The 18587-nt window shown below is 47.4% G+C and overlaps 3 protein-coding genes across 3 annotated transcripts in view; all 3 read left to right on the forward strand.

Annotated features, from left to right (window-relative positions):
- The window catches only part of LOC147610695 (uncharacterized), a 38897-nt gene that overhangs the window by 6753 nt on the left and 13557 nt on the right, over positions 1 to 18587 (forward strand). The window lies entirely within an intron of this gene.
- On the forward strand, positions 10433 to 12076 carry LOC147610696 (uncharacterized). The gene has a single exon (XM_086785069.1). The coding sequence runs from the start codon at positions 10664 to 10666 to the stop codon at positions 12074 to 12076; it is 1413 nt and encodes a 470-aa protein (XP_086641195.1). The 5' UTR covers positions 10433 to 10663.
- Positions 12275 to 13480, forward strand: LOC147610697 (uncharacterized). The gene is made up of 3 exons (XM_086785122.1): positions 12275 to 12616; positions 12714 to 12875; positions 13000 to 13480. The coding sequence occupies exons 1-3, from the start codon at positions 12314 to 12316 to the stop codon at positions 13420 to 13422; spliced, it is 888 nt and encodes a 295-aa protein (XP_086641248.1). The 5' UTR covers positions 12275 to 12313; the 3' UTR covers positions 13423 to 13480.

Raw genomic sequence — 18587 nt, forward strand, 5'->3', positions numbered from 1 at the left:
GTCAAGATGTTGAAACTTGGCCTTCACTGGTAATGATGAATGGGATGCTAAATGTTGCAATGCCACAGGTTTTGAAGACGAGGAGGTTTGTTGTGGATGAAGTGGACAGAAAAGATTTTGTGGCTATGGTTGATGTTTGGTATGCAGTGATACAGCCATTGTGTTTCATGGATGCTGGGAAATGGGATGGTCACTTACAGCTGTTTCCCTTTGATCCTGGTGGATAGCTATTGGACTTATCTTTTTGCTGCTGAGCATGAATGCTCTAGCAGGTGGGGGGGTTGGCAAAGTATGTCAGGCATTTTTCTGAGAGATCTTTTGGGCCTGTGTATATACGTGTGCATGGCATGTGTGAAGAGTTTGGTTTTGAGGGTGTTGCCAGGTGTACAGGGTGGATGCTTTTGGTTTTGGGCTTGTTGAGGCCTGTCCGGAGTAAGTTCAGCTGTGTAGGTGGTATCAGCTGTTCGGCCGCTTGATATGTGTGGGCGCGTCAAAATACAATGGGCACTTGGAAGGTCGCATTTGAGTATATGAAAAGCATGGGAGCATAAAAGATTATGGGGCCAAGGTCATAAGAGCATTGGTGTGAAAAGGAATAGCATGGTGGCCATTTTTCAAAATAAATAAAAAAATAAGGATGAACGTGGCCTTCTGGACGGTTGGCGTGGAGTTTTGAATGGCTGCCAGTGGGTTCTCTCCAGAAGGCACGTGAAGAGGCAAAGCTGGCGAGTGCGAGTCGGCGCGGGCTGCAGACAAAAGGTGCAAGGCTGCCTTGTTGTTTTTGGGGGCTCTTGGGCGCAACAAGAGGTGAGTGCAGAGGAAGGCGTAGCTGCGCGTATATGCAGAGATAGGAAGGGTGTGTGGCCATCGTGTAGAGGTTGGGGGTCCCCCTTGTGAAGTGCAGCCACAGACGAGTAAGGGCTGGTGTGGGTTTGCAGAGAAGCTGGCAAAGCGTGGGCTGGCGTGTGGAGGTGCTGGCGTTAAAGGCCGCCATGGAAGCCTTGTGACGACTGGGTGATGTGGAGCGTTGCTCTCTGCAGGCTGCAGAGAAGGCCGCCAGGGCGTCAAGATGCAAGGGTGATGTGCAGCCGTATGTGCAGGCGCTTTGGTGAGAGCAGCTGGCATCAGGGCTGACGGGCTTGTATGGAGGGACGTGTAAGTGGAAGCCTTGGCAACGGGCTGGCGAAGAGCAAAAGAAGCGTGGAAGCGTAAGGGCCCCACCGGCGTTGCTGAAACAAAGGCGTCAAGGTGCAAGGCAAGTGTGGAGCGCTGCCTGTGGGAAAGAGAGTGCTGGCGTCAAGGTGGCAGCTGCTAGTAAGCATAGAGAAACTGGTAAGCTGAAGGCATGCGTGGAGGTGGTCAGTGCAGAGCTGCTGGGAGGCCGCCTTTGAGGTGAGGAAGAGCTGGATGTACAGTTTGCAGGTGCAGCTGATTGGAAGCAAAGGGGACAGACAGAGCGCTGTCTGGTGTGGGCCGCGTAAGTGAAGACTGGAGCGTGGACGGACAGAGGTGGTGTGGCCTTGGTTCAGTTAGTCAGAGTGGACAGAGAACAGGGTGCCGAGTGAAGCAGATAGAGAAGGACAGGTGTTGCTGCTTGGTGGTGGGCCGGTAGCACTGCAAATAAGCTGCAGGTGGCTGACAGAGGATTAGCACAGAGAGTGAGAGAGAGAGATGTTTGGGTAGCTGCTGTTGGTGGCGACACATACAGAAGTGATGGGCTGCAGAGAGTTGAGGGTTAGCTGGTGGGGCGCCTTTTGAAGAGTGAGAAGTGGCCGGGTTCTTTCTGGTGTGATTGGCACAGCATGCAGGCGAGAGGTTCGTGGTGATTGGGGATGTGGTGTATCCTCGGCAGTGACAGGTCTGAGTGTTTGTATGGTTGTGTGAGTAAGGCTTCTGTGTCGGGAGAAGCTTGTATGAAGTGTTTTTCTGGAATATATTGCTGGGTGTTTGCTTTGTCTATGGTGCCCCTGTTTGGTGCTGTCTGTCTGGCGTGGGTTGGGTGGTGAACTGTGAAAGTGTTCCAGCCGGTGGCTGGTGGTGCCTCCGTTGTGTTGTTGTTTTCCAAGTTTGGGAGGTGAAGGGCTATAGAGGCACGTTCTTTCTTCTTTTTTTTCACCTCACATTCTTCTGGTGCCCCCACTGAGGATAAATCTGGCGTTGTTCTTTGCCTAGAAGGGCGTATGTTCCGCTGAGGAGAGCTCAGGGATTGTTACAGGTTTTCAGGATGTGGTCTTATCCTGAATTTCATGGCAGGAAGGGTGAAGATGTGTGTGACTTTTTGGAGCAGATGGAGCTGGCATGCATTAGCAATCATGTGACAGATGAACAGCAGGTTTTGAAGCTGATAAAGATTTTCTTGAAGGGAGATGCCCGAAGCTGGTTTAAGGATTTTGAAGCACAGGATGCTGGTGTTTTGACCTTAGACAGGTTGAAAGAAGGCCTTTTGGAGCGTTTTCAGCAAGCGGAGGATTCTAGTGTGCTTTGGCAGGAGTTGAGCATCTTGAAGCAGGTCCATGGGCAATCACTGGATGATTTTGTGAAGGTATTTACATGTTTGTGGAGTAAGTGGTGTGTGACATTGAAGCAGGAAGTTCCTCCTATGTTTGTGAAGAAGAGCTTGTTTATTGATGGTTTGTTACCCCATTTGAAGGTCAGGGTTGAGTTGAAGAATCCCAGGTCATTTCATGATGCAGTTAGGGTTGCTAGGGAAAAGGAAGGCAAGATTTTGAAGCAGATGGAGATGGGTATTTATCCGTATGAAGGTGTTGTGTCTGCGAGGGATATGCATGTGAATTTGGTTGAGGTGGATAAGAGTTCTATGCAAAGTTTGATTAGACAAGAGCCTCAAAGGCCGATACAGGTACAAAGGGGGATGTTTTATATGCCTTCTGATTTCTTTCCAAAGTCTTTTAAGCAGGTGAAGGTGGATGAAAAGCAAGTGAAGATAAGGAGTTGCCAGTGGATTCTTCTTTGGATGGGAACGTCATAGCTGTACATGACAGTGATTTGGAAGGCTCTACTGAAGATCATTTGCATTTGGATCTGGATGATATGCATGCACAGGGAAGTAAAGAGGATGATATCTTGGGATTGGCTGATGATAAGAAGGAAGAGGAGCTGGATACAGGATGCTTTGAGGATGATTCTTTGCCAGATTCTACAAGGGAGGAGGATGGGGTAGAGACTTGTGATGAAGTGAAGATGGTTTGTGATGCGGATGTGGAGAGCATGGAGGAAGACTCCATTATTATGGATTTTCTGGAACAGCTTGATGGTGATATGGTACCTGCGATGGATGAAGTGGATGTTTTTCCATTGGATGCATTATGTGCTGAGGAGTCTTTGGACGATGATATGAGGGGGGTTGGCAGTACTCAAGAAGGTATGCATGTAGACTTGACTGATGAAGAGCGTTGTGAGGTGAGTATTGTGCTTGAGGATGATATATGGACAGTTGCTAGCCTTGATGAGCAGGAGCCAGAGGTGGAGATGGATGCTGATATGGCTGAGAGTGTAACAAAGGCTTCTTTGCTGGTTGCTGAGATGCTAAAGGCAAAGTGCATGGATGACAAGGATTCTGAACCAGCTGAGTCGTATGGTTGTGAAGAGATGCTTGAATTGCTAGAGCTGGAAGTCATGGTGGACACTACTGTTGGAAAGGATCTGGATTTTTGTGTGGATAAAGGTCAAGATGTTGAAACCTGGCCTTCACTGGTAATGATGAATGGGATGCTAAATGTTGCAATGCCACAGGTTTTGAAGACGAGGAGGTTTGTTGTGGATGAAGTGGACAGAAAAGATTTTGTGGCTATGGTTGATGTTTGGTATGCAGTGATACATCCATTGTGTTTCATGGATGCTGGGAAATGGGATGGTCACTTACAGCTCTTTCCCTTTGATCCTGGTGGATAGCTATTGGACTTATCTTTTTGCTGCTGAGCATGAATGCTCTAGCAGGTGGGGGGGTTGGCAAAGTATGTCAGGCATTTTTCTGAGAGATCTTTTGGGCCTGTGTATATACGTGTGCATGGCAGGTGTGAAGAGTTTGGTTTTGAGGGCGTTGCCAGGTGTACAAGGTGGATGCTTTTGGTTTTGGGCTTGTTGAGGCCTGTCCGGAGTAAGGTCAGCTGTGCAGGTGGTATCAGCTGTTCGGCCGCTTGATATGTGTGGGCGCGTCAAAATACAATGGGCACTTGGAAGGTCGCATTTGAGTATATGAAAAGCATGGGAGCATAAAAGATTATGGGGCCAAGGTCATAAGAGCATTGGTGTGAAAAGGAATAGCATGGTGGCCATTTTTCAAAATAAATAAAAAAATAAGGATGAACGTGGCCTTCTGGAAGGTTGGCATGGAGTTTTGAATGGCTGCCAGCGGGTTCTCTCCAGAAGGCACGTGAAGAGGCAAAGCTGGCGAGTGCGAGTCGGCGCGGGCTGCAGACAAAAGGTGCAAGGCTGCCTTGTTGTTTTTGGGGGCTCTTGGGCGCAACAAGAGGTGAGTGCAGAGGAAGGCGCAGCTGCGCGTATATGCAGAGATAGGAAGGGTGTGTGACCATCGCGTAGAGGTTGGGGGTCCCCCTTGTGAAGTGCAGCCACAGACGAGTAAGGGCTGGTGTGGGTTTGCAGAGAAGCTGGCAAAGCGTGGGCTGGCGTGTGGAGGTGCTGGCGTTAAAGGCCGCCATGGAAGCCTTGTGACGACTGGGTGACGTGGAGCGTTGCTCTCTGCAGGCTGCAGAGAAGGCCGCCAGGGCGTCAAGATGCAAGGGTGATGCGCAGCCGTATGTGCAGGCGCTTTGGTGAGAGCAGCTGGCGTCAGGGCTGACGGGCTTGTATGGAGGGACGTGTAAGTGGAAGCCTTGGCAACGGGCTGGCGAAGAGCAAAAGAAGCGTGGAAGCGTAAGGGCCCCACCGGCGTTGCTGAAACAAAGGCGTCAAGGTGCAAGGCAAGTGTGGAGCGCTGCCTGTGGGAAAGAGAGTGCTGGCGTCAAGGTGGCAGCTGCTGGCAAGCATAGAGAAACTGGTAAGCTGAAGGCATGCGTGGAGGTGGTCAGTGCAGAGCTGCTGGGAGGCCGACTTTGAGGTGAGGAAGAGCTGGATATACAGTTGCAGGTGCAGCTGGTTGGAAGCAAAGGGGACAGACAGAGCGTTGGCTGGTGTGGGCCGCGTAAGTGAAGACTGGAGCGTGGACGGACAGAGGTGGTGTGGCCTTGGTTCGGTTAGTCAGAGTGGACAGAGAACAGGGTGCCGAGTGAAGCAAATAGAGAAGGACAGGTGTTGCTGCTTGGTGGTGGGCCGGTAGCACTGCACATAAGCTGCAGGTGGCTGACAGAGAATTAGCACAGAGAGTGAGAGAGAGAGATGTTTGGGTAGCTGCTGTTGGTGGCGACACATGCAGAAGTGATGGGCTGCATGAAGGGAATGGGTGTTAGGGTTAGGGTTTACAGAAGGTACAAACAGGGGTGGAAACCAACACACAGAGAGAACACGACTTCAGTCTATTGCTTGAATGATGATAAAGTGAAGTACAATAGCCACTTGATAGTGACCCTAAAGATAAGTGTTCACATGTCCGGGCATAAATGTGCCGGGTGGACCAAAACACTTATAAACTGCATATAAGTGAAACTGAGCTAAACTGGGGGAAAAAACCTCCACTAACTGAAGTAAAAAGTGCCCCAGTAATCTACTGATGATCACTAGCACTCCTCTGGGTGCATACACAGCATAAAACCCAACAAACCCCCCTGGAGTGATATGTGATCACTGTACATCATCCACCAAAAGGAAACAAATTCAAAGCACTGCGGAATGCTTCAAATTTTGGACGTGGTAATGCCTTGGTGAAGATGTCTGCCACATTCTGATCTGTAGGACAGTAGATCAGACTGATATCTCCTGCCTGGAGTCTCTCCCGAACAAAATGATAGTGAATCTCAATGTGTTTCGTGCGAGCATGAAACACAGGATTCCTGGCCACAGCAATGGCACTCTGACTATCAGTATAGATAGGTGTAGGCTCCTCCACTGAAATATCCATATCAGTCATGAGACGACGTAGCCAAATACACTCAACAGTAGTAGTGTAGGCTGCTCTGTACTCTGCCTTACAAGACGAAGTGGCCGCTGTGGTCTGTTTCTTGCTTAGCCAAGAAATGCGTGAAGAGCCAAGGAAGAAACAATTTCCACTAGTGGAATGTCTGGTATCAAAATCACCAGCCCGATCTGAATCATTGTAAGCGTGTAACTGCATGTCACCCCCCTCAGGATAAAGCAATCCAAGAGACAAGGTACCCTGCAAATAACGGAATACACGCTTCACAGCTTGCCAATGTGACAACCTTGCCTCCTTGGGGGACTTGGCATCGCATGAATCTGCTCAACTGAGAAACTGCATACTGAATATCTGGCCTTGTATTACACAAGTAAATAAGGCACCCAACAGCCTGAGCATATGTAGTGGCATCAAAGGAAACACTGTCATCTTGTAGTGACAGTTTCATCCCAGGCTCCATAGGAGTACTAATAGGCTTGCAATCCTGAAATTTAAACTTCTCCAGAAGTTTAGCAACATAGCGTGATTGCAACAACCCAATGCCTCTGTTATCCTGCACAAACTGTATACCCAAATAGTAATGTACAAGGCCCAAGTCAGACATGTCAAATGTCTGTTGCAGTATCTCCTTAAAAGCTGCAATTTTGTCATCATTTGATCCCATGAGCAAGAGATCATCCACATAAAGACTGATGACCAGCAGATCTGTCTCTTCTTTCTTTACATACAGAGTGGCCTCTGATGGACTGTTCACAAATCCCTGAGTGAGTAGAAAAGCATCTATTTTTGCATACCAAGCTCGTGAAGCTTGTTTCAAACCATACAAGGCCTTTTTCAGCCTGCAAACTTTCCCCTCATGACCATGTTCTGCAAATCCCATGGGCTGAAATACATAAACTTCCTCCTCGAGGTCCCCATGTAGAAATGCAGTCTTTATGTCCAACTGGTGAACAACTCAACCACGATGTGCAGCCAATGCAATGACACACCTAAGTGTCGACATACGGGATGTAGGAGCAAATGTCTCCTCATAATCAATGCCCTTCTTCTGTGCATAGCCCTTTGCAACTAGACGGGCTTTGTACCTGTCAATGGATCCATCTGCATGTCTTTTCAACTTATAGACCCATTTAGTACCAATTGCTTTCTTGCCTTTGGGCAGATCAACCAAATCCCATGTTTGATTCCTTTTAATAGAATCAAGCTCATCCTGCATGGCTTTGTTCCAATGCACATTATCTCGTGCATCCACAAATGAATCAGGCTCATCATCATCTTGTAAACTGGCTGCCATAACCAGATTCAAATCCATGATGTGTGCATGCTCATTGGTCCTTGTCTCCCTACGAGTACGACCAGCAAGAGGACCCTCTAAATGGCTGTCCTGTAATGTCCTCAAATACCATCTAGGTATATGTCTGACCTGTGGTGCCTGCTGCCCCATATTTGGTTCAGCTTCTGGCTCATTTGGCTGCTGAATTTCTGCACCACCTACATCATTTGCTGGCTGTCCTGTACCCTCATTAGTTGGATCACCAACTGTGGAATGAAACTCCATAGGTAGTAGACCTTCAAACACATCATTTGCAGCCTGATTTGCCTCACAACCAGCCATGGATATTTCTGATTTTTCATCAAAAATCACATCCCGACTAGTGAATATCTTCCTGGATAGTGGGTCATATAACCTGTAGCCCTTGCTCTCACGGCTATACCCAAAAATGCATTTTGTGGCTTTATCATCCAGCTTCCTCCTCAACTCTTTGGGTATGTGTGCATATGCAAGACACCCAAAGATACGAAAATGCGATACAGAAGGCTTGCGGCCATGCCAAGCCTCAAAAGGAGTAATAGAAACCAATGCCTTTGTGGGACATCGATTCAAAATATGACAAGCACACATGACTGCTTCCACCCAAAAGATATGTGGTAGCCTTTTTGCCTTTAGCATACATCTGGCCATCTCCATGAGTGACCGATTCTTCCTTTCTGCAACCCCATTCTGCTGTGGAGTGTAAGGAGTAGTATACTGATGTTTTATACCTCTACTCCCAAGAAAGGAATTCAGCATATGTGACATATATTCCCCCCCTCGGTCAGAACGGAGAGTCTGCACCTTGCATCGTGACTCTGTCTCCGCAAGTGCTACAAAGGCCAAAAATGCATCATATACCTTTGATTTCTGTGTCAAAGGATAGACCCAGCATATACGAGAGAAGTCATCAATAAATGTCGCAAAATAGAAGCAACCACCTAATGACTTCGTCTGCATGGGACCACAAAGATCACTGTGTATAAGTTGCAACTTTGCAGTTGCTCTTAGAGCCTGATCACGTGGGAAGGAAAACCTGTGCATTTTTCCCAAAATACATCCTTCACAAATGTGATCTGGAGGCTTCTCCATGAGAGGTAGATCTGTAAACATTTTATGTCGCTGCATAAGCATAAGACTACCAAAATTTACATGCCCCATGCGAGCATGCCATAACTCCGCATCAACCATAGCTGGAGTAAGAGTGAATGCATGATAAGCAGACTGATCCACTGGTTGAAATGCATCCAACTGATAAAGTCCATGACATAATGTACCAGTAAGCATCAAGGTCAAGGCATTAGCTTTGTCTCTGACCATGCATTTATCATCATCAAAGTGGACTTGCATACCACAATGTGCTAAAGAAGAAATGGACAACAAATTCTTCTTTATCCTTGGTACATATAAGGCATCTGTAAGGCGGAGAATGGAGCCATCAATGGCTGTGAGCTAAATCTCCCCAATGCCACGAACTGGATATGAAGCATTGTGGGCACACTGAACAGTTTTGCCAACAGGGGCAGGGCCAACATGACTAAACAAATCCCTGCGAGATGTGATATGCTTTGAGGCACCACTATCAAAATACCAAGTACATGCATGCTCTGTCAAACTGAGTGCCTGTGAAGACCAAGAGGCATCATAGCTGCATGTATAAAAACAGTAATCCTTGTCCTCAACAAAAGAAGCAGTGTTTGGAGGAGCTTTAGAAGCATCATTAACAGACATCCCAGCTTCCTTTGCCTTCTCTTTGGCAATCCTCTTCCTGCATTCCGTGATGTAGTGACCTGGCTTCTTACAGTAATACAAAGCTTGTGCATCCCTGGCATCCCATGTCTTTTGAGCATTTGTTCTTTGAACAGGCAATGGCTGTCCTGGAGCCTGTACCTGTTGTCCTCGTCCACGAGCACCCCCTTGGGGAGGAGTCTCTGGAGCCAATGGACCTGGACGTGGTTCATCACCACTAACAAAATCCCAAAGACCTTTTGCCACAAGCACATTCTTCAGCATAAAACTCCACAAGGAGTAGTTCGTGCCATCCAATTTGTCTTCCTTAGACAAATATGTGAATACATCACTTTGCTGTTGATTTGCCATTATGCTTACGCACAATGTTGTACCTGTTTACCAAAAAACCCAATAGCAGAAACCCTGATAACAACTGTACTCCACTGAATACAGTTCACCCAAATATGCCTGCACTCTCAATCCTCTGAATGTGCAGCTCAATGCACCAATGACTGAGTAGAGCTGCAAATGGCGTACACAATGCCAAAATGCCCCAAAAATGCCCAAATTTGCTGCACCCAAACTGTGCAAAAAACCTGTATATTTCCTTGCTAGAGAATCTGCCTGTTGTGCCTGTATATTTTCACAGAGAAAATAAAATTGCCCAATATTCAAAATATGTAATGCTTACCACTTCTGTGCTGAGCAGTAGTACAGTCGACTGTATTGTGGAGGTACACAGCAACTACAGTCGAGGTGCTGTACGGAAGCAGGTACGAAAGCAGTACGGAAGCTGGGCAGGCAGGTACAGTACGGAAGCAGAAGGCTCAACTACAGTCGAATGTTGACGTAGCAGATTCTGGTCGGCTCTGACAGGTACGGAAGCTGTACAGGGTGCTGCAGCGTTGAGGCGATCAGGTACAGAACTCTTGAAGGCGGCGCTTACTGTACGAGCAGGTACAGTAGTTGTAGGCGACGCCTGTTGCAGTACCCGATTGAAGGCGACCAGGTTGGGTGTACGGGCAGCAAGCGCACAGTTGTTGCTGAAGGCGGCGCAGACTGGATGTACGGGCAGCTAGCGCAGACTGGATGTACGGATGCTGTACGGGCAGCAGCAACAAAAGCTTGGCAGTGTACAGGCAGGGCAATGCAGAGCTTCACATGGTTGATATATACGTACGTACGGATCTGATCCGTACCGTACGGCCGTACCGTACGGATCCGTACACGTACGGATCGATCCGTACGTGTGGGTTTTTTTAGGCTGAAAATCGCCGAGCGTGTATGAATGGGCGCCCGCCTGGCGACTGGCCTTTGGGTACATACTAGGCCTATCAACTTTAATTATTGGACTCCAGAGAGCGTGCGTTACAGAGAGGCGAGAGCAGAAAGATTTCGAAAAAGACCAGGCGACCACAGCGTTGGCAATTTGCCGCCAGGCGTGCGTGTAGGTAAACTGAGCATCTTCCTCTCTCTCTCTTTCTCTCCCTCTTGAGTCTTGAGTCTTATCTCTTTCTCTTGCATATGTGCTGCGCACTTGGCAGGTGCAGACAAAAGTCTCAAGAGCCATCATGCCTAAGCCAACTAACCCGTATTGGCAAGAGCACACCAATGTGATCCGCATTGTCAACACGCCAGGGCAAGCTGGATCTGGCACGCGACGATGGCAATGCAAGTATTGCAACTTTCAGCTCACCGGTACCATTTCTCGCGTCGTTATGCACTTGACAGGCATTGGCACAACCAATAACTGTGCAGGGTGCAAGGCAGTACCAAAGGACATTAGGGATAAGTTGATTGCTGAGAATTTTCCAGCAATGGGTGCAGGGAAAAAGGTGAAAGGTAGTCAACAGACACAGGATGCTCTCCATGATGCACTCTTGGGAGACTTGGGTGGTTCTTCACAGGTTCAGGAGGAGCAGCCCACTGGCAGTAGGAAGAGGGCTCGTACCATGCATGAGCAGCAGGACTATGTGGAGGATGATGGAGAGATGCATGCACCAAGGCAGACTACCTTGCCTTCTCGAGTTGCCTCTCTTTCTTGGGTGAAGGAGCGCCAGAAAGTGGCTGAGATGGAGATTGCTCGCACTCTCATTGAGTGCAACATCTCCTTTCATGTCTTGAGGACTGAGCAGTGGCAGAGGATGGTCAGAGCCATAGCCCAGGTTGGACACACAGAGGATTGGTCGGGGTTGGAATACAATAAGATGCGGACCACTACGCTTGAGGAGCAGAAAGCATTGATAGATAAGGCATTGGTACCAGTGAAGGCAGGTTGGGGGCAGTTTGGGTGCACCATCATTTCAGATGGCTGGAGTGACATTCGTAGGCGACACATCATTAATATTCTTGTGTCGTCTTGCCTTGGCACGTACTTCTTGCGTGCTGTTGATGCAGGAAAGGCTGGAGAGCGGATTACAGGTGAGTTTATCTATGAGCACATCCGGCAGGCTATACTTGAGGTTGGCCCAGAGAATGTGGTGCAGGTTATTACTGACAACGCCTCCAATTGCAAGGCTATGGGTGAGATGATTGAGGCAGAGTTTAAGAACATTGTCTGGACTCCATGTGCAGCTCACTGTCTTGACTTGTTGATGGAGGACATTGGGAAGTTAACATGGGTGTTGCCTATTGTTTCCGATGCCACAAAAATGACTACTTTTTTCCGCAAAAAGCACAAGGCATTGGCTATCTTTAGGAGTCACAGTACACTTGACATGGTGCGGCCCTTGAAGACCAGATTTGCATATATGTATCTTGTGTTGCAGCGACTCTATGCAGTGAGGGATCCACTTCTACAGACAGTAGTGGACCCGAAGTGGAGAGAGATGCATCACGCACAGGAGGAGTCCACTAGATACATACAGCGGCGGGTGCTTGATGAGTCCTTTTGGTCGGAGGTGCAGGCTATGATAGTAGCATTGCAGCCAATTTTTATGTGTTGCTGCGTGTCACAGACATGGAGGGCTCCACCATGGGCCTAGTCTATCATCTCTTCTCAGAGATGAAGACACACATCAGAGGCTGCAGATCACTGACGCTTGATCGGTATGTACTTGCTTCTGCAATGATTACTCTAGAGTCTATTAAATATTTAGTATAATACTATAATGTATAATAGTAAATACTATAATCAAAATTCAGCCTGTTAACTAATGTTGCGTCAATGCTTTTACAATCGGGAAGAGATCTTGGCTATTGTAGACAAGAGATGGACATTTATGAGTCGGCCCATTCATGCGATGGCTGCATTGCTTCATCCTTTCTACAAGAAGCCAACTCTTTTTAATGACAGGAGTCTACTACAGGGCAAGGATGCGTACATTGGCTTGATTTGCGAGGAGGATGAGCAGTTGGACATTGATGCAGAGCTCGCAAGCTATGAAAATAATTTAGGGTCATCCTTTACTAGAGCTGTGGCGTTGAGGCCGGAGGCAACGAAGTTCTCTCTTACATGGTGGCAGAGTTATGGAAGACAAGGTCTTCCAAAGCTCACTCGTATCGCTTTACGTGTCCTCTCACAGGTAAAGTCTATCATCAATGTCTATTGTCTATGACCATGTCCAATGTCCATTGTAATTTGTCACCATTGACACGTCACAATGCACATGTGACATGTAGGATTGCTCTGCTGGTGGATGCGAGCGCAATTGGAGCGCTTATTCGCTAATTCACACCAAGATCCGTAATCGACTCAGCACTGCACAGCTAGAGAGATTGGTCTACTGCCGAGCAAATATGAAGCTTGTGCGAGATTACCACGCTTTGGGGACACCCAAGCAGGTTAGAAAGTTGAAACTTTGGGCTAGCGTTTATACATATTACAAGCGAATATTTGTAATTACTAATTACTACTTTCTACGCTGTTAATAATGTGCACACTGAATTGCATTTTGTTTTTTAACAGACAGATCCATCAAAATTGAAGTTGGTCTCGGAGGGGAGTGCAGAGGAGACTGAGCAGCAGCAGCAGCAGCTTGTGAGAAACGATCAGGAGGAGATTATTCGCATGCTGCACAGAGAGCTGGAGAGTGTGGATCGACGTGTGACGAGGTCACGTGCGCGAGTTCTCAGTCTCCCGTTAGTCGGGCGAGATGCAGGTCCAGAAGTTTCACGACGAGAGACCATTCGGCGAGGAAAGCTTCCTGTCCGTACTCCTCGGAGACGGGCAAATGAGGCTGTTCCTCTCATTCAGCCTACGGAGGATGATGATCCAGGACAGCAGAGTATGATGGCAGAGCCAGAGTATGATGAAGAGGGCAACGTCCTGACAGATGGGGACTTGCTCTCTTCAGGAGTGTCATCATCCTCATCCGATGAGGAGTTTTGAGATTCAGAGAGTAGAGTCTCGAGAGTCGAGTCGAGACTCTTTGTTATTGCTTAGTGTTTTTTACTTCTGAGTCTTGACTCTTGACATCAGACATTTATGATTTGTTATTTGTATGCTCTAGTATGAGCCTTTTAGGTTGATATCAGACATTTGTTATTTGTATGCTCTAGTATGAGCCTTTCTACGTCTATTTTGTCTTGACAGCCATTGTGTCAAGTATATGATGTGTGTTTTGAAATTAGTACATACTACATGCAAATTGGTTTATTTTGATTCTTGAATGTTTCAAACTTTTATGTACCTTAAATGTAGAAAGGTGTTGAATGTCCTATTGTTTGCCAATGGTACGTATTTTTACGTACATAAAAAATTTTACTGTACGGAACACCGTACAGTACGTACATATACACAACGTACAGTACGTACACATCAACCTTGGAGCTTCAATGCTCTGATACCAATTGAAGGGAATGGGTGTTAGGGTTAGGGTTTACAGAAGGTACAAACAGGCGTGGAAACCAACACAGAGAGAGAACACGACTTCAGTCTATTGCTTGAATGATGATAAAGTGAAGTACAATAGCCACTTGATAGTGACCCTAAAGATAAGTGTTCACATGTCCGGCCATAAATGTGCCGGGTGGACCAAAACACTTGTAAACTGCATATAAGTGAAACTGAGCTAAACTGGGGGAAAAAACCTCCACTAACTGAAGTAAAAAGTGTCCCAGTAATCTACTGATGATCACTAGCACTCCTCTGGGTGCATACACAGCATAAAACCCAACACTGCAGAGAGTTGAGGGTTAGCTGGTGGGGCGCCTTCTGAAGAGTGAGAAGTGGCCGGGTTCTTTCTGGTGTGATTGGCACAGCATGCAGGCGAGAGGTTCGTGGTGATTGGGGATGTGGTGTATCCTTGGCAGTGACAGGTCTGAGTGTTTGTATGGTTGTGTGAGTAAGGCTTCTGTGTCGGGAGAAGCTTGTATGAAGTGTTTTTCTGGAATATATTGTTGGGTGTTTGCTTTGTCTGTGGTGCCCCTGTTTGGTGCTGTCTGTCTGGCGTGGGTTGGGTGGTGAACTGTGAAAGTGTTCCAGCCCCGGTGGCTGGTGGTGCCTGTGTTGTGTTGTTGTTTTCCAAGTTTGGGAGGCGAAGCGCTATAGAGGCAGGTTCTTTCTTCTTTTTTTTCACCTCACACCGGTACCATATGGCCATTACCCGAGACAATAGCCTCCTCTGCTACAGGCCACTGTGGGACAGCAGCCCTCTTTGCTATCATCTGCGTTTTACATCTGCTGGTACAGGCCGCCTACATCAGGCTGACTTCAACGTTTCACATCAGGCTTACATCAGCGTTTCACATCAGGTTTACATCAGCCTGTCTTCAGCGTTTACATCAGGTGTATATCAGTGTTTTACATCAGCAGACATCAGTGCTTACATCTGCGTTTCACATCAGGTTTACATCAGCCTGTCTTCAGCGCTTACACCTGGGCTGACATCAGCGTTTATCTTCAGGCTTACATCAGCATATCATCTGCGTTTTACCACGGCCCATGGAACAACAGCCCCCTCTGCTATACATAGAGCATATCAGCGTTTTTGCCTCAGCTCTCACCGTAAGGATAGCAGCCCACTCTCTGCTACATCGTACCATCGGGATGGCAGTCCACTCTCTGCTTAGCTTCACCATCGTCATCACATCAGGTATGCAGCACCGGTGTCACCAGAGCTTGCACCACCCAGGACGGCAGCCCTCTTTGCTCCTTTTCCACTTCAGGTACGCAGCACCCGTGTCACCAGAGCTTGCACCACTCGGGACGGCAGCCCTTTCTACTCCTCACCACCCCTCAGGTACGCAGCACCCTTGTCACTAGAGCTTGCACCCTTCATGTACACAACACCCTTGTCACCAGAGCTTGCACGCTTTAGGTACGCAGCACCCTTGTCATCAGAGCCTACACCCTTCATGTACGCAGCACCCTTGTCACCATAGCTTGCTCCACCACCACCAGTCGGGATGGCAAGCCTCTCTGCTCTTCATCTACCACCTTAGGTACAGCAGCACCCTTATAATCAAAGCCTGCATCACCTCATCTTCCGCTATCACTACCACCTCGGAGTGCCTCTGCATCCATCAACGCGAGCCTTCGACATCGACCACCTCTCGGAGTGCTTTGCCTCACATCGACGCGACCCATATTTTCACTCACCATTAGCTGGATCCACCAAGGAAGATGTCATAACTATGAGGGCAAAAGGACGAAAGGACTATATTCACTCACATATTTCATGCTGTGTGGTTTTGCTCTGATCTCTCGTACATGTGGTTCTTTCGTCCCTTTGCCCTCACAGTTATGATATATATATATATATATATATATATATACTCACTCACATATTTCATGCTGTGTGGTTTTGCTCTGATCTCTTGTACATGTGGTCCTTTTGTCCTTTTGTCCTCACAGTTATGACATTTGCCTTGGTGGATCCAGCTTTTCGAGGAGTTTTGGATGCTCATGCATGCCTCATCATCATTCATTGCACGACTCTTGCCATACAAGCAGAGTTTATTTCTACAGGGAGTAATGCCCGACAGATGTGGCTTGAGATTCAGAGGAGGTTTGGTGCTGCTTCTTCCATGAAGATTGCCAAGCTGGAGGCAGATCTTGAGATCAGTGAATTTGACAATATCACTAATAAGATTGGGGACTTTACTCGCATCAAGCGGCAACTTGAAGAATATGGGAGCTCAATCAACAACCCGATCCACAAGTTGCTTGGTAAATTGCCTCCCTTTTTTGATTCCTTCAGAGATCATATTTACTTTTGCCAGCCTTTTTAATCTTTTGAAGAAGTTGTGAGTTATCTGCATTTCAGCAAAAAGACCAGAAATTACAGCAAGAAAGAGAGCTGTTTTGTTGAATTTCAGTCATTGGGAGTGTGTAGGAGAGTGATTAGCACCTGGAAACACTCTTGGAAGCTTGGAAAACACCTTAGTAAGCTTGGATATGGAGTTGGGAAGGAGAAAAGTACAAAAAATACAGCCCAAAAGCCCTCATGAAGGAGGTGTCTTCTTCTAGAGAGAGAGGGAAGAGTGAGGTGGTGAGTTGTCCACTCTAGGTGGTAGGCAGGTGCTTTGTGGAGCAAGCTAGAAAGGACACATGGCTGGTTACTCCCTTTGTACAAAGGGGATAAGGTCTGGGTGGTGGACATTGGGATTTGTCCACCTCGGGACATCAATGTGTGTGAACACCGAGCTGGTCATAATTTATAAGTGAGTTTTGGTCGCCCAAAACTTAATGAAGTGTGTACACACTCACTAATAAATTAGTACTAATTCCTAAGGCTAGGTTTATGACCAATACTTACCACCTGTCACATGCCACATAACTATGTCAGTAGACAATTTCACACGCTCGGTTTGCGGGCGAGCGTCTCCTTACCCGGAATTACACATTGGTCAAGCAAGCATGAAAACAGTATGCAATTTCAATTGCAAGCAAGCAGATAAAGATGCTATGCAATGCAGCATTGGTATGGACAATCCCCATTCATGAGACTATACCAAAATAAACGTGCTCCAAACAAGTACATCAGGTACCAGACCCAATGGAACACCAATCCACCAGGCATGTACACAGAGGCACAAGTCCCAACGGAAAGCCAAGTCCACAGTATCACATGAGTGGTATCAATCCCCGGCATATACAATTGCCATGGACACTAGTCCAATGTACATACATGATGAGAAAGCACGGGTGGACTAATTGGGTGGCCAAATGGTGATAGAGCAACCTCTAGGATTTGAGATTTAGGGACACAGATCATGTTTATTTATTGCAGAAGGCTCTATATGGTCTCAAACAGGCATCTCGTGCTTGGTATGAGAAGATTGATGTCTTCTTGATTTCACTTGGCTTTGAGAGAGCTTATCCAGATTCAAACCTTTATGTCCTCTTCTCTGATGGTGATATTTGAATCATTGTGCTATACGTGGATGATCTTCTTACAGGATTTGCTTCTCAGCTGGTCACTCATGTTCAGTCTCAGCTTTCAGAGCAGTTTGAGATGACTGATCTGTTGAGATGTCAAGCTCAACATGAGCTGACACTCACGAGGTGCCTGCATGACCGTTCGACATTTGTATCACTGGCAGGTTTAGTAGCTGGCACCAACATATCTTCGCCAGAGATTTGACAGTTGGACTACACCGACTAGTCCACATCTACGCACTCCCTTAGCGTGTTCACATTATGGACGGCTTGTATATACTCTATTATGTGTGTTAGGCTTTTTATCTTCTTTGTAGACCACTTTTGGGTGCTTGAATCGATCACTACGGATTGCTGACAAAAATGCATACACCACCCTGGGTCCCGGAGGGGCCAAAAGCATGAGACCAAAAGGTGTGACTCCTGCCCTGAAGAATCTTCCCACAACGGTGGGTACGACCCTCAGATAAATGATGCTTCTCGAGGAAGAGAATGGCAATGGCTCTGTGAAGCTCCTCTCTGAGGATTGTGCACCTTTGTAAGCACTGCAGTCCTACCAAATCCTGAATGTTCCATGAGACAATCCGCATAACTAAAAAGTGTGGGAGGCAGAACTGTCGGAACTTCCCTCCATTCGAAGAGTCTTGGGCGTGCGTTTGGAGAGTAATCCCATGGGGAAGCCTCACCAGGTAGGCACGAATCCTACCTTCCATGTGGAGCTACTCTATCCGGGCCTTTGAATATGCATAGTCTGGGCTCCAACTATCAGAATGAAGGTATTTGTGCTGCCACCGAAATGTGGAGAAATACAAAAAGAAGTGCCTCCAAACTAGAGGACACCTGGGTCCTTGTGGCCAGAGCCACCCACCTCCATCCGTGCCAATGACCAGAAGTGAGTGAGCACGCTAGTGATAGGTAGATCAGGCAAATGGTGTGAAAGCTTTATTGCCTGTCCGTGGTCGGTGGCTGACACAAGACTCCATGCTCCATTCCGTCCTTGGTGCTGCACTCAGAGGGAAGGGGAATATCATCGTGCCACTCTTTGGTGATGCAAAATCATGCAGATACGGATGGGGGCCACTGTCTCCTCAAAGATACCCGCTCCCTCAACAAGGAGTCATCGGAAGAAGCTGTAGTCTACAGGCTGCCCTAGAACTCGGGTTGGGGGGGGG

The sequence above is a fragment of the Cibotium barometz genome, chromosome 48 (assembly GCF_041138505.1).
Source record: "Cibotium barometz isolate CiBa-2024 chromosome 48, ASM4113850v1, whole genome shotgun sequence".
Taxonomy (NCBI): Eukaryota; Viridiplantae; Streptophyta; class Polypodiopsida; order Cyatheales; family Cibotiaceae; genus Cibotium; species Cibotium barometz.

Bases quoted from the DNA above. Each gene is read 5' to 3' on its own strand.
- LOC147610696 (XM_086785069.1), top strand. From the start codon at position 10,664: ATGCCTAAGCCAACTAACCCGTATTGGCAAGAGCACACCAATGTGATC.
- LOC147610697 (XM_086785122.1), top strand. From the start codon at position 12,314: ATGAGTCGGCCCATTCATGCGATGGCTGCATTGCTTCATCCTTTCTAC. The intron at 12,617-12,713 runs GTAAAGTCTATC...TGTGACATGTAG, and splicing joins CTTTACGTGTCCTCTCACAG to GATTGCTCTGCTGGTGGATG. The intron at 12,876-12,999 runs GTTAGAAAGTTG...GTTTTTTAACAG, and splicing joins CTTTGGGGACACCCAAGCAG to ACAGATCCATCAAAATTGAA.